The sequence below is a fragment of the Tachyglossus aculeatus genome, unplaced genomic scaffold, assembly GCF_015852505.1.
Source record: "Tachyglossus aculeatus isolate mTacAcu1 unplaced genomic scaffold, mTacAcu1.pri scaffold_75_arrow_ctg1, whole genome shotgun sequence".
Taxonomy (NCBI): Eukaryota; Metazoa; Chordata; class Mammalia; order Monotremata; family Tachyglossidae; genus Tachyglossus; species Tachyglossus aculeatus.
The window spans coordinates 2,833,630-2,847,570 of NW_024045092.1; the positions used below are offsets into that span (position 1 = coordinate 2,833,630).

At 47.1% G+C, this 13,941-nt stretch overlaps 1 protein-coding gene and 1 pseudogene across 1 annotated transcript; one reads left to right on the forward strand and one right to left on the reverse strand.

The window, feature by feature from the left end:
* Window positions 1-134: 134 nt before the first annotated feature.
* Window positions 135-12,321, forward strand: LOC119923997 (annotated as a pseudogene).
* A 240-nt stretch (window positions 12,322-12,561) lies between these two features.
* LOC119923998 (olfactory receptor 2G6-like) lies at window positions 12,562-13,491 on the reverse strand. Its single transcript, XM_038743120.1, has one exon. It carries the CDS (start codon window positions 13,489-13,491, stop codon window positions 12,562-12,564), a length of 930 nt encoding a protein of 309 aa, XP_038599048.1.
* Window positions 13,492-13,941: the final 450 nt, after the last annotated feature.

Genomic DNA, 13,941 nt, shown 5'->3' on the forward strand with positions numbered 1-13,941 from the left:
TTATTATGTACCAAACACTGTACTAAGCACTGGGTTAGATACAAATTAATCAGGCTGGACACAGTTCCTGTCCCACATCAGGCTTCCGGTCTAAGTAGGAGGGAGAAATGCCTGAATGGGGAAACTGAGGCACGATGCTTCTTAGGAATTGGAGCAAAACTCCAGGCCGGAAGCAGGAGCCCCAGGGCTGGTTTGACATCAGACCAAGTTCGCCTTGTCTCCCACTCCATGGGCCACATCACAGTTTGGCAAAGCCAGCTGGTCTTTCCCCCTTTATTCTTGCTTGCATGCACTAAGTCTGAGGTACAAGATCACTTTACCTTTGTTCAGGATAAATGTCCTCCCCCGTGCTCTGTCCCACCACCTTCAGCCCAACTCTCCAAGCTCCCTGGAGCAGGTCTCCAGCAGGTGGGCACTGAATCTGCCGATCTCAGCATCCTCTGCCCCGTCTGAAAAGAACACAGCTCTCCCTTCCCCTTCAGGGCTGGGTTGGTGGTAGAAACCAGGCACATTTCATTACCTCACAGTCTCTGGGGACTAAGGGCCTGCCACTCTTGAGGCTCCAGCACTGGCACAGAGGGGACCGAGGGCTTCTGGGAATTTGGATTCCTTACCAATCACCCTGGTGCCGGACTCAGGGTTGTAACTGAGTCTCTCCCCCAGGAGAGTCCTTCTCATTTCCTCCGAGAGTTCATTGTTCTTGGCAATAACCACAGACAAAATCCTCCTGGGAGAAAGTAAATTACAAATCTATACACGTCTCACATTCTGTAAGGATTAACACTTTATAGGGGTTGCCTACTGCTACTTGCCACTGGCCTGCTCTTTGACCTTGGGCAAGTCACTTGACTTGCTTGTGCCTCAGTTTCCTCCTCTGTAAAATGGGGATTTGTTAGCTGTTCTCCCTCCCTCTTAAACTGTGAACCTCAGGTGGGATGGGGACTTTGTCTGACCTGACTGTATTGTATCTACCTCAGTGCTTGATACAGCCCTTGGCACTGTAAGCTGCTGTGTGTCTGCCTTCAAGGATCTTGCATTACACTAGGGAGCGTATCTACCAACTCTGTTGTATTGTATTGTCTTAATACAGGGCTGCGCACACAGTGAGAACATAATAAATGCCATTGACTGATTGAAAGTATTATCATACGAACCCAGTGAGTTCCCTGTCAGACCAATCCACCCTTTCGTCTCCATCCAAACTGCTACCACATTAATCCAAGCACTTATCCTATCTCATTTTGATTACTGTATCAGCCTCCTTGCTGACCTCCCTGTCTCCTGTCTTTCTCCACTCCAGTACATACTTCACTCTGCTGCTCGGATCATTTTCCTACAAAAATGATCAGGCCATGGTTCCCCACTCCTCAAGAAACTCCAGTAGTGGCCCATCCACCTCCAACACTGACTTCAAAGCACTCAATCACCTTGTCCCTCCTACCTCACCTCACTACACTCACAGCCTGCACACTTTGCTCTTCTAATGCTAACCTTCTCACTGTATCTCAATCTCTTCTCTCTCACCACCGATCTCTCCCCCACATCCTGCCTCTGGCCTGGAATGCTCTCCCTCCTCCCCCCTTGCTCCCCGCACACTTCAAAACCTTACTGAAGGCACACCTCTTTCAAAAGGCCGTCCCTGACTAAGCCTTCCTTTCCTCTTTTCACACTCCCATCTGCGTTGCCCTGACTTGCTCCCTTTATTCATAATAGTAATAATGATGATGGCATTTGTTAAGCACTTACTATGCGCGAAGCACTCTTCTCTCCTCCTTGCCCCATGGCACTTATGCACATCTGCAATTTATTTATTTACATTAATATCTGTCTCCCCCTCTAGATTACAAGCTCGTTGTGGGTAGGGAATGTGTCCGTTTATTGCTTTATTGTGCTCTCTCAAGTGCTTATTACAGTACTCTGCACATAGTAAGTGCTCAATAAATGCGATTGAATGAATGAATGAATGATCTCCACCAAGTGTCACTTTAGCCTTGGACATACCCAGCAAACACAGCAGACCTGCTGATCTGTTAAATTAGCCACCAGGAAGAAGGAGGAATGGAAGTACTTTCAGTTATCTAACCTCCATATTTCCTGCTTCAATTCCAACGCATGTTCCCTCTTTCAGTCTCCAGAGAAGGTTCTGTACTCCCCCGTCACCTTTTTACTTTGAGACTTTTTTTAAAGACTTTTTTGTGGTATTTGTTAAACACTTACTATGTGCACTGTACTGGACTACGTGCTGGGGTAGATACAAGCTAATTAAGTTGGATACAGTTCATGTCCCACATGGGGCTCGCAGTCTTTACCCCCATTTTACAGATGAGGTAACTGAGGCACAGAGAAGTTAAGTGATTTGCCTAAGGTCACATGGCAGACAAGTGATGGAGCCAGGATTGGAACCCATGTCCTTCGGACTCCCAGGCCTGTGCTCTATCCACTAGACAAAGCTGCTGCTCTGGAAATTCACTTGGATGTGTACCCTTTATTCATCCTGAGAAGGCGAAAATTCTGTTTACACTGTCTACGGCATGTTATGTGATTACTGAAGTATCTGTGAATTTGAAAATGAGATGAGTGAAAGTGAAACAGTTTCTCAGTTCATCAGTTTTTAGTTATGAGTTTCTGTCTATGACACAAACCCCATTTGCATTTTCTTCCTTCTCTAGATTACAAACTCGTTGAAAGCAGGGACCATGTCTATTAACTCTGTTCATTCATTCAATCGTATTTATTGAGCACTTACTGTGTGCAGAGCACTGTACTAAGCGCTTGGGAAGTACAAGTTGGCAACATAAAGACAGTCCCTACCCAACAGCGGGCTCACAGTCTAGAAGGGGGAGACAGACAACAAAACAAAACATGTTAGCAAAATGAAATGTGCGGAGGGAGGGCATTCCTGGCCAGGGGGAGGACATGAGACTTCCTGACTCCCAGTTCTGTGTCATATGCTCTTTATTTTTCATCTTTGCTTTACTTAAAGCAAAGTATTGCATTCTGTCATATTCTCAAGTGTGCAGTACAGTGCTTTGCACAGAGTAAGCACTCAAATGCCGCTGATCGATCGACTGTTGGAGTGAAATTCCTCTCCCTAGAGCCTAGATCAATAGCGATCCTGCCGCAGACATGGGGGCTTCCTCTGCACCCTCTTCCTCCAGATCCAGGAGAGACTCCCATCTGTGCTGGTGTCTCCTGAGCCTCCTCCTTCTCCTGCCGGTGAAGCTGAGCTCAGGTAAGTTTTGTCCTTTCTTTCCTTTCCCAGCTTGTGCTGCTGTGGTCCTGGGGGTGGGCAGAAGAGGACAGTGAGAGTATGTGTTTTGGGTCAGGGCTCCTCCACCTTCCCGGCCGGCGACACCCGTGGTGAATGAATGGTCCAAGACCACCCCACCACTCTGGCCCGAAGCCTGTAGGAACAGTGGGAGATATGCCATGCTACCATTTTCCCTTGACCGAGCGGACCCACGCTTGCCCATGTGAATGAGGTCCCTAGTGTGGGCACCTTGAGATTAATGGGGATGGGACTCCAATTTCCCAGCAGGGAGTTGACTACGGTTCTGGTTTTAGATTGGTAACCACCTGAGGACCGGACCTGAATCTTGTTTAGCCTTTATTGCCTTCTCCCCCATTGTTTAGTGTACAGTACTCTGCACGCAGTAAGTGTTCAGTGCATACTACTGAAAGAAGCTACAGTAGTGTGTCCCGATACAGCCACCGAGAACTCAGAGTTAGAGCAGGCCTCAAGTCACGCCTGAATCTGAAAAGAAATACGGAACATTTCACTGTTCTCCATTCACAGGTGTATGAGTGTGTTTGTGTGCGCATGTTTGTGCCTAAATGTACGTTTGTCTTCTCCCGCCTCTCCCTCCTTGAACTACCTAACATTTTTTCAGGAGCCACCAGCAGCCAGAAGTCCTTGACTGAAGAGCCTGGTTAAAAGGCACAGATGATCAAATTCCTTTGGAGATTGTAGAGGGAAGAAGAGGGAAAAGGAAGATCTGGCCTTTGAGGCCGAGGAGATTAGCTTCTGCCTTTAAGTCCCAGCATGAGTGTGTGAATCTGTATTCATTCAATCGTATTTATTGAGTGCTTGCTGTGTGCAGGGCGTATGTGTGTGCATCATAGCCTATTCTCAACTGCTTTCCTTATCTTTTGTCTTGTTTCCTGACCAACACCACAGGGCAGTTTTCTGTGGTCGGCCCTCATCACCTCATCCTGGTAAACTGGGGAGAAGATGCTGAGCTTCCCTGTCAACTCTACCCCAGGATGAACGCTAAGCACATGGAGATCAGATGGTACCGATCCAACGACTCCAGGCTGGTGCACCTGTATCGGGAGGGGAAGGATCAGGAGGCTGAGCAGATGCCTGAATTCCAGGGGAGAACAACGCTGATGAAAGTTTCTCTCAGTCTCTACTTCAGAGGACCTCAGTGTTCCCTAGAAAGTCCCTGGGTGTCTCAAAGATGGTCAGGACTCCCCCCGCCCGGTCTCCACAATCCTAATATATCCTTGGAGCTGATCCACTCCTCGGCTGGTGTTCCCAGGCAAAGATGGATTCCTAAATGCTTCTTTGATGAGAGTTTATTTACATTCTAAATCAGAAACTCATCTGCAATGAGACGAAGTGTGACCTAGTGATCATATCATGGGCCTGGGAGACCGAAGGACCTGGGTTCTAATTCTGACTCTGCCACTTGTCTGCTGTGTGATCTTGGGCAAGTCGCTTAAAGTCTCTGGGCCTCAGTTACCTCATCTGTAAAATTGGGATTAAGACTGTTAGCCTCATGGGAGACATGGACTGTGTCCAACCTGATTAGCTTGGATCTACCCCCGTGTTTAGCACAGTGCCTAGCACATAGCAAACATTTAACAAATACCATAAAAATTGGTTTCATATTTCTAGAATAGGGTATTCAACTGCTGAAATCCCCTCTCAGAAATCATCCTCTTTCCCATCTTAGAGAAGGAAAAATTCCCATAGAAAACCCCTTTAGCATGTTGCTGGAGTTCCAGGTGACAACACAGAAGCCATTATGGTAGATAAGAGACTCAGGTGGAAGGTTTGGTTCATTCCATTTAGGTTTTGAAACTATAACAGCATTGATACTTGCAGAGTATTTTTTTAGTAATTATAATGTTATTAACATCATTAATATTATTGGTACTATTTCTGAAAGTTACTCTGCAAGTGGAAACATTGTTATAAATGGTTTGTTGATATTAACAGTATTATTATTGTTGATCTCTGCTCCTAATTCAAGTCAGATAGTCAATAAAACTACGTTTGCTTGAGGGAATAATTTACATCTTTTGCATTTCAGAGGAATTTGTATCTGGGTCCCAGCTGGTGCTCATTTTCCATTACTGAGCCTCTATTTCTCTCAAATAATTTCTTTGTGACCCTTTGTCTATATTCAGTAGAGGCTTATATAGCTGGCATCCTTCTGGGTTCAATTTTCAGCTCTAATCCTTTATTCTAATTAATCGATAGTATTTCAGGTTTGTTTCCAACCCCATGTACTAGACTGTGAGCCCACTGCTGGGTAGGGTCTGTCTCTATATGTTACCAACTTGTACTTCCCAAGCGCTTAGTACAGTGCTCTGCACACAGTAAGCACTCAGTAAATACGATTGATGATGATGATGATGATGTACTAGATGACTGTGACTCCTGCTGTCATGGAACGAGAGGTCTGACAATGGAGACAAGGCAGGAAAACATGAAATCAACATTAATATGTCCAAATGGATGTAATATTTATGAGGATGAGCTTAAATGGGAAGAGAGGGTCACAAACTGTGAGGGAATGGGGAGGGAGAGGGATGGGTGGAGTTTACCGAGTGTGAGAATGGAACCAGATCTGTGCTGCTTGGATTCATGCCCACTGTATCCCCAGGTGAAGGATCAACGCTAATAATCCATGTTGAAGGCCTCGGGACGGAAGGAATCCAGGTGGTGTGCAGATCAGAGGGATGGTATCCAGAGCCCCAAATTCAGTGGAGAGATTCCACCGGAGAGACTTTGCCAACCGTGTCTGAACCAGTAATATCTCAGGATGCTGATGGTCTTTATCGAGCAGCTGTGGCTTTCCCTCTCAGAAATAATAATAATAATAATGATGATTGCATTTATTAAGCGCTTACTATGTGCAAAGCACTGTTCTAAGCGCTGGGGAGGTTACAAGGTGATCAGGTTGCCCCACTGGGGGCTCACAGTCTCAACCCCCAATTTACAGACGAGGTAACTGAGGCACAGAGAAGTTAAGTGACTTGCCCAATGTCACACAGCTGACAAGTGGCAGAGCCAGGATTTGAACCCACGACCTCTGACTCCAAAGCCCGTGCTCTTTCCACTGAGCCACACTGCTTCTCTAATACCAATAGGACCATGTCCTGTTCCATCTAGAACCCAATCCTGGGGCTCAAGAAGGAGTCGTACGTCCACATAAAAGGTACAAGATTCCTTGTCATAAATCAGTCGGTCACATCTGCTAAGCATCCTCTCTTAGGTGAATTTTCGGGTGTTTCAGGGAATGTGGGGAGGTCCCAATATTGTCACCCCCTCCTCCTCAAATGACCTTCAGTGTCAGGCATCCCAAAACCCAGCAGCCCTCTGATGGGGGCTCTCTGGATAGAGTCAGGACTGGATCAGGGTCTAGGTTCGGGTATTCAGCCATTCCAGGATTTACCTGTGAGACTCTGTGGGACTTGGAAGAGTCTAGATCCTGTTAATGCAAGCTTGTAACTGGCTGACACCAATTCTGCCCTCATTCAGCAGGTCTAATTCAAGGTGCTAGTGGGTTAGCAGCATGGCTTAGTGGAAAGAGCACAGACCCAGGAGTCAGAAGGACCTGGGTTCTAATCCCAGCTTCACCACCTGTCTGCTGTGTGACCCTGGGCAAGTCACTTCACTTTTCTTTGCCCCAGTTACCTCATCTGTAAAATGGGGATTAAGACTGTGAGTCCTACGTGGGACACGGACCGTGTCCGGCCTGATTAGCTTGTATCTACCCCAGAGCTTAGTACGGTGCCTGGCACATAGTAGAGCTTAACAAATACCATTAAAAGGGGGCCATGAGGTTTTGCAAATACCATGGACTGCCCGAAAAACAAACAAATGGATTTTAGAGCAAATTAAACCAAAGTTGTCTTTAGAAGACCAAATAACTAGACTTAGGTTAGCATATTTTGGACACATAATCAGGAGAACTAATTCTTTGGAGAAGACACTAATGGTAGGAAAAGTTCAGGGAAAATGTGGCAGAGGCAGACCAGCAGCTAGGTGGATAGTGACCATAACAACGATAATGGAAGAACCGTTAGAAAGATTGCGGATTATGGCAGAGGACAGGACGTTCTGGAGAAAGTATATCCATGGAGTCGCTATGAATTGGAAACGACTGGCACTTTTATTAATAATAATAATAATAAGGTTGACTAAAACACTGCAGGGTGTGTGTTTGTGTGTGTGTACTTCAGTGACTCTGCTCCTTGGACTCACACAGAGCTGAACTATCATAGTTTGGCCCATGGGAAGGAGGCTGATTCTGTCCCCATCTTGGGGTGTTTTAACCTGAACTCGCATAGCTGGGTGTGTGTTAGGGGAAACCATAGGCGGGGCATGATTGGGGTGAGGAGGAGCTGGGAACAGAGAATGCAGAAGCCCATGTTATTGTAATGCACTCTTTAGTTGTTCCCTGTGCCCAGGCCTGATATCTCCTTAGGACTCAGAGATAGGGCCATTTTACTCCCTGTTTAGAAGGGAGAAGCAAATTTTCACTCTGCTTCAAATTTCCATTCAGGGTTTGAATCACCTTGGCCTGAAGCTCCATTGGGGTTAGGAATGGGTGGTCTTTCACCTGGGGAGGAGTGGGACCTTGCACTTGGGGTCCTGGCTATGGAGTACTTACTGTGGGCAGGGAATGTGTCTGCTATATTCTTATATTGTAATAACAATAATAATGATGATGGTATTTGTTAAGCGCTTACTATGTGCCAAGCACTGTTCTAAGCACTGGGGTAGATACAAGGTTATCAGGTTGTCCCACATGGGGCTCACAGTCTTAATCCCCATTTTTCAGATGAGGTAACTGAGGCACAGAGAAGTTAAGTGACTTGCCCAAAGTCACACAGCTGACAAGTGGCAGAGCCGGGATTAGAACCCATGACCTCTGACTCCCAAGCCCGGGCTCTTTCCACTAAGCCACGCTGCTTCCGTTATTGTACTCTCCCAAGTGCTTATTACAGTGCTTTGCTTTCAGTAAGTACTCAATAAGTACAATTGACTGACTGCCTGGCTGACTTCCCGGGGTACAGTTCATTGGTCATGAGGCTCCTGGGACCCAAGGGAAAACGGAACTGCTGGTCACTCCTGCACTGGCTGGTGGGAGGGCAGCCCCTGGAGAGACCGGCTCACTCTCTTCTCATCCCTGGAGAGCCTGGATGGACAGTCCAATCAATCGTATTTATTGAGCGCTTACTGTGTGCAGAGCACTGTACTAAGCGCTTGGGAAGTACAAGTTGGCAACACATAGAGACGGTCCCTACCCAACAGTGGGCTCACAGTCTAGAAGAGAGGGTGAGGAAGATTTAGCTATTTCCTGTGCTCTCCCTGCCATGGGAGGGAGAACTGACACACCACTAACCTCCGGACGCTCGCATTTCAGGTTTCCTTTCTCCCCAGAACAATTCCTGTTGGTGGGGTCTGACTGTGAGTGGGACTCTGAACGTGATCTGCTTTCTCATCGTCACTGCTATCCTCTGGAACTGTTTCGGGAGAAAGGGTAAAACAAAGAAAGAAGGAGGGAACATGGGGAACTGGGTATTCTCCGACCTTGGTGGAGAGATGAACAGGTGAGGACATGGACGTCGTATTTATCACACAGACCATGCCAGAAGGTTGTCATGCATCTTTGAGTGAAGAGGAGTGTGAATACAGAAGCAACATGGCCTAATCTTAGGAACACAGGCCTGGGAACCAGAGGACCTGTGTTCAAATCCCAGCATTGCTGTTTGTCTGCTACATGACCCATGTCACTTAAGTTCTCTGAGCCTCAGTTTCCTCATCTGTATTCATTCATTCAATCATATTTAGTGAGCACTTACTTCTAAGTGCTTGGAAGAGTACAATATAACATGGGGATGATGGAGATTCAATTCCTATTTATACTGTGACCAACCTGTCTTGTGTCTACCCCGTGCTTAAAACAGTGCTTAGCACACAGCAAGCACTTACAAATACCACAATTATTATTATTATTATTATTATTATTATTATTTTTATTATTTTTATTATTACTACTACAACTATTATTTGCCCCCTGAATGAGAAGAGTAATTCAGGGATCTGAGCATAGAAAGCCCCCAAAGCACTGGGAATGTTTGACCGAAACAGCAAGGAGACCCCAATCTGTCACCCAGATCCTAGTGACCAGCAGTAAGATAGACCTGTTTACTACGGAGGTTAGGCATTCTTGAGGTCGCAGAATCCTAAAATAGTGACCCAAATTCACGATGTCACTGTGCGGGGGAGAGAAAGAAATGTTTAAAGGTGTAATCACAAACGATCACTAGAGAACAGCAGAGGAGAGGACAGGATTTGGAAAGATTCCCCTAAGAGGCTCGGCAGGTGGTTGGAATGATCGTTGGCAAAGCTTGACAAATATCAAAACGACGGCTGAATTATAGGGTTTGGAAAGCTCACCTGCAAAGTTGATAATAAAAAGCCAACCACCACTAGAGAGGAGCAGAGGAAAGGCATTGGAACGAAGGCCTGTAAGGGTCATAACAGATATCACAATACTCACTAGAGAGCAGCAGAACACAAGTATTGGAACGATAATAATAATGATGGCATTTATTAAGTGCAAAGCACTGTTCTAATCGCTAGGGAGGTTACAAGGTGATCAGGTTGTCCCACGGGGGGCTCACTGTCTTAATCCCCATTTTGCAGATGAGGGAACTGAGATCCAGAGAAGATGACTTGCCCAAAGTCATACAGCTGACAAGTGGCAGAGCCAGAATTTGAACTCAGGACCTCTGACTCCAGAGCCCGGGCTCTTTCCACTGAGCCACGCTGCTTTGGGTCACAACAAATATTACAATTGCCTGCAAGAGAGCAGCAGAGGACAGATGTTTGAAACAATTAATAACGGTGATGATAATAGTAATAATAAGAAAAGCATTTTTAAGAGATTACAGTAGATCAAGCGTAGAGGAGGATTACTGTAGAGGAGCAGCGTGGCTCAGTGGAAATCTAAGCTAATCAGGTAGGACACAGTCCCTGACCTACAGGAGGCTCACAGTCTAAGTAGAAGGGAGAACAAATATTGAATCTCCATTTTACAGATGAGAAAACTGAGGCACAGAGAAGGGAAGTGACTTGCCTAAGGTCACACAGCATGCAGGAGGCAGACCAGGATGAGAATCCAGGCCCCCTGACTCTGAGGCCCATGATCTTTCCATTTAAATGAGAGATTTTTAGACTGCCACCTAATTCTAAAAATGTGCTGTTGATTTAGGGTTCTGTGTCCTAGCAACTCTGTTTACCTTGGCATCATAAACTGAGTAGGTGAAGTTCACAGTTCACTCTCTCCAACACCTATTGTCTGTTTTTTAGGGGTTTTTTTTTACAAACTGGCCTAGAAGAGCAGATGGGGTGAGACTTCAAGTGTTCCTGGTTCCTGCTACTCTGAAGATCCTCACAGATTGGAATTTGTCTGCTGGAGGAGACCACACTTTGCTGTCTTGGTTCCGTTCCCCAAGGACCTGACTCCAGAGCAAACAGTTGGCCATGCCAGTTGCCCTAGAGACCCTACCATTAGTCAGAACCTCTTCTACAGGAGCAGTTGAGTTTGCTTACAGGGAAACCAGTCTATTTCAAGTATGGAGGGGAAGGCTATGGGGGGTCCCTGACAGGGGTGGCAGAAAGGGAGTTGAACTGCTCACCTAGAGAGTGAACAAGTCCGCCACATTAATGTCCATGGACTGACCCAATCCATTATTCCATCACTACTGAGAGCTAACTGCAGGGAGAGTGCTGTACTAAGGGCTTGGGAAAGTACAGTCCAATAGACTAGGGAGACACGATTCCTGCCCTCAAGGAGTTTACAGCCTAAGGGATGATCCCTTTGGTGATGATTCCTTTCCCCTTGCATGCTCCTCCTATCTGACTGACACCAGATCCATCATTCACCTCTCTGAACTGTGAAGAGCTGGGACTTCAAACTCTTTCACCTTCAGCGATCATTCCAAAGGAAAGACAGTCAAGCCACTGACTATCCCCTACTTAGTTTTAAGAGGAAATTTCTTATATTCCAGAGGAAGAGAGAAGGAGGGCTAATTGGAGAAAGGAAGCATCTTTGGAGAGGGGATGGAGTCAGGAGAATACGGAGGATAATCTGAGTTTTACCTCTCTCAGTTTAATGGATTAAAATGCTAAATCAATTATCACCAAGGGAGGCCTGGGCTCTCCTTCATCTCTGAGTTGTGATGACACTGTGACCCTCAGATCTTTTTCTTCTTTGACTACGCATGTGTAGATCTTTCATCATGTGGGTCTCTAAGTATGTTTGTTTTCATTTGTATAATAATAATAATAGTACTTTAGATTAATCTTTATTAAGCTTTCCCCCTAAAGGCTGGGGCTGATGATCAGATCAGTCATAATCCCTGTCCTACTTGGATTTATAATTCATAAACTTTCCACTCAAGTATTTGCTTAAGTAGAATGGCATAGTGGATAGAGCACGTGTCTGCAAGCCAGAAGGTCATGGGCTCTAATCCTAGCTCTGCCACATAATAATATTAATAATAATAAGGCGAATTGTGGCTTGTCCTGTGTGACCTTGGGCAAGTCACTTCACTGCTCTTTGCTTCAGTTACCTCAACTGTAAAATGGGGATTGAGAACTGTGAGCCCCACATGAGATAGGGACTGTGTCCAACCACATTTGCTTGTATCCACCCCAGCACTTAGTACAGTGCCTAGCACATTGTAAAAGCTTAGCGAATGCTACAATTATTATTATAATAATTATTATACGCACCCCTGTGTTTGTGGATATGTTTGTGTGTTTGGGCTGTGATCTCTCTCTGTGTTTGAATGTGAAAGAAAGGGTTCTTAGAGTCCGTGTGCATGCGTGTGTGTGTGTGTGTGTGTGTGTGTGTGTGTGTGTGTGTGTGTGTTCCTATTCTAGCAGATATGTTCTTTGTTCTTGGGGTGTGTCCTCCAGGCTGAGATTTCAGTTCATGCTCATTAATACATTTTTGTTTTAATTATCAATGACCCGCTTTCTTCATGTCTGCAGTGATTTCTTTGAACTGAAAGACAACGCTCTATGCACACATGTGTAAACAAGATACTATGTGTCTGTGTTGGTCCCTGGGACAGTTTAAGGTAGGGAAGGTGGGAAGTTTCTCTGAGGCCCAGAGAATTCAAGTGACTTGCCCAAAGCCACACAGCTGGTCAAGTGGCGGGGTCGGAATTAGAACCCACAACCTCCGACTCCCAAGCCCGGGCTCTTTCCACTATGCCACGCTGCTTCTCTGGGCCAGTCCCTAACAGTCACTTGACCGTCTTCTGGACCAACAATCGCCTCATGGCACCTTTCACATCTTGGTTCCTCAGGGTGTAGATGAGGGGGTTGAGAGTGGGGGTAACCACCGTGTAGAAGAGGGAGAGCCACTTGCCTCTGGCCTCGGCGTAGCGGTTATGTGGCAGGATGTAGACGGTGAGGATGCTGCCGTAGAACAGGGACACCACCAGCAGGTGAGACTCGCAGGTCCCAAACGCCTTCCGCCGTCCCTCACCCGACCCTATCCTCAGCACGGCCCGGGCGATGCGGCCGTAGGAGACGAAGATGAGCAGCACCGGCACCCCGAGGTAGAGCAAGGTGGCGGCAAATAGCTCCACTTCGATGAAGGTCGTGTCGACACAGGAGATCTTCAGCAGAGCGGGGACCTCGCACACAAAGCCGTCCACCTGTGCCCGACCACAGAAGGACAGCTTCATGGTGAGGACGGTCTGCAGCAGAGACGCCATGAAGCCACCCACCCAAGACCCGGCGGCCAGCTGCCGGCAGAGACGAGGGTTCATGAAGATGGCATAACGTAGGGGGTAGCAGATGGCGGCGAAGCGGTCCAGTGCCATGGCGGTGAGGAGGAGACATTCAGTGGAGCCCAGGGCCAGGGACATGTACAGTTGGGCGGCACAGCCGCCAAAGGTGATGGACTTGTCTGTTCGGGACAGGTGAACTAGCACCTGGGGGATGACACTGGTGGTGAAGCAGAGGTCCAGTGAGGAGACGTGGGAGACGAAGAAGTACATGGGCGTGTGGAGCCGGGGGTCCAACTGGGACACTAGGATGATGGACGTGTTGCCCAACAGGGTCAGGAGGTAGAAAAACAAGATGATTGCAAAGAGGACCAGTTCCAGGTAGGGCTGGTTGGAGAATCCCAAGAGGATGAAGCTTTGGGAGAAGCTTCCGTTGATCATTTTCAGTCTGTAGGGGAAGAAATCTGTCATCTGGTGCTTCTGCCCCAGCATCTGTGGGAAGGAGGCAGGGGATGAAGCAGCATGGCCTCGTGGAAAGGGCACAGGGCTGGGAGTCTCCTCCCAGTTCCACCACTTGGGCACCACCAACCTCTAGACTGTAAGCTTCCTCTAGACAGCAAGCTTGTTGTGGGCAGGGAATGTGCCTCTTATTTTGAGAAGCAGCGTGGCCCAGTGGAAAGGGCCCGGTCTTGGGACTCAGGAGTCGTGGTTCTAATCCCAACTCTATCACTTGTCTCCTGTGTGACCTTGGGCAAGTCACTTCACTTCTCTGTGCCTCAGCTACCTCATCTGTAAAATGGGGATGAAGACTGTGAGCCCCATGTGGGACAACCTGATTACCTTGTATCTACCTCAGTACTTAGAGCAGTGCTTGGCACATAGTAAGCGCTG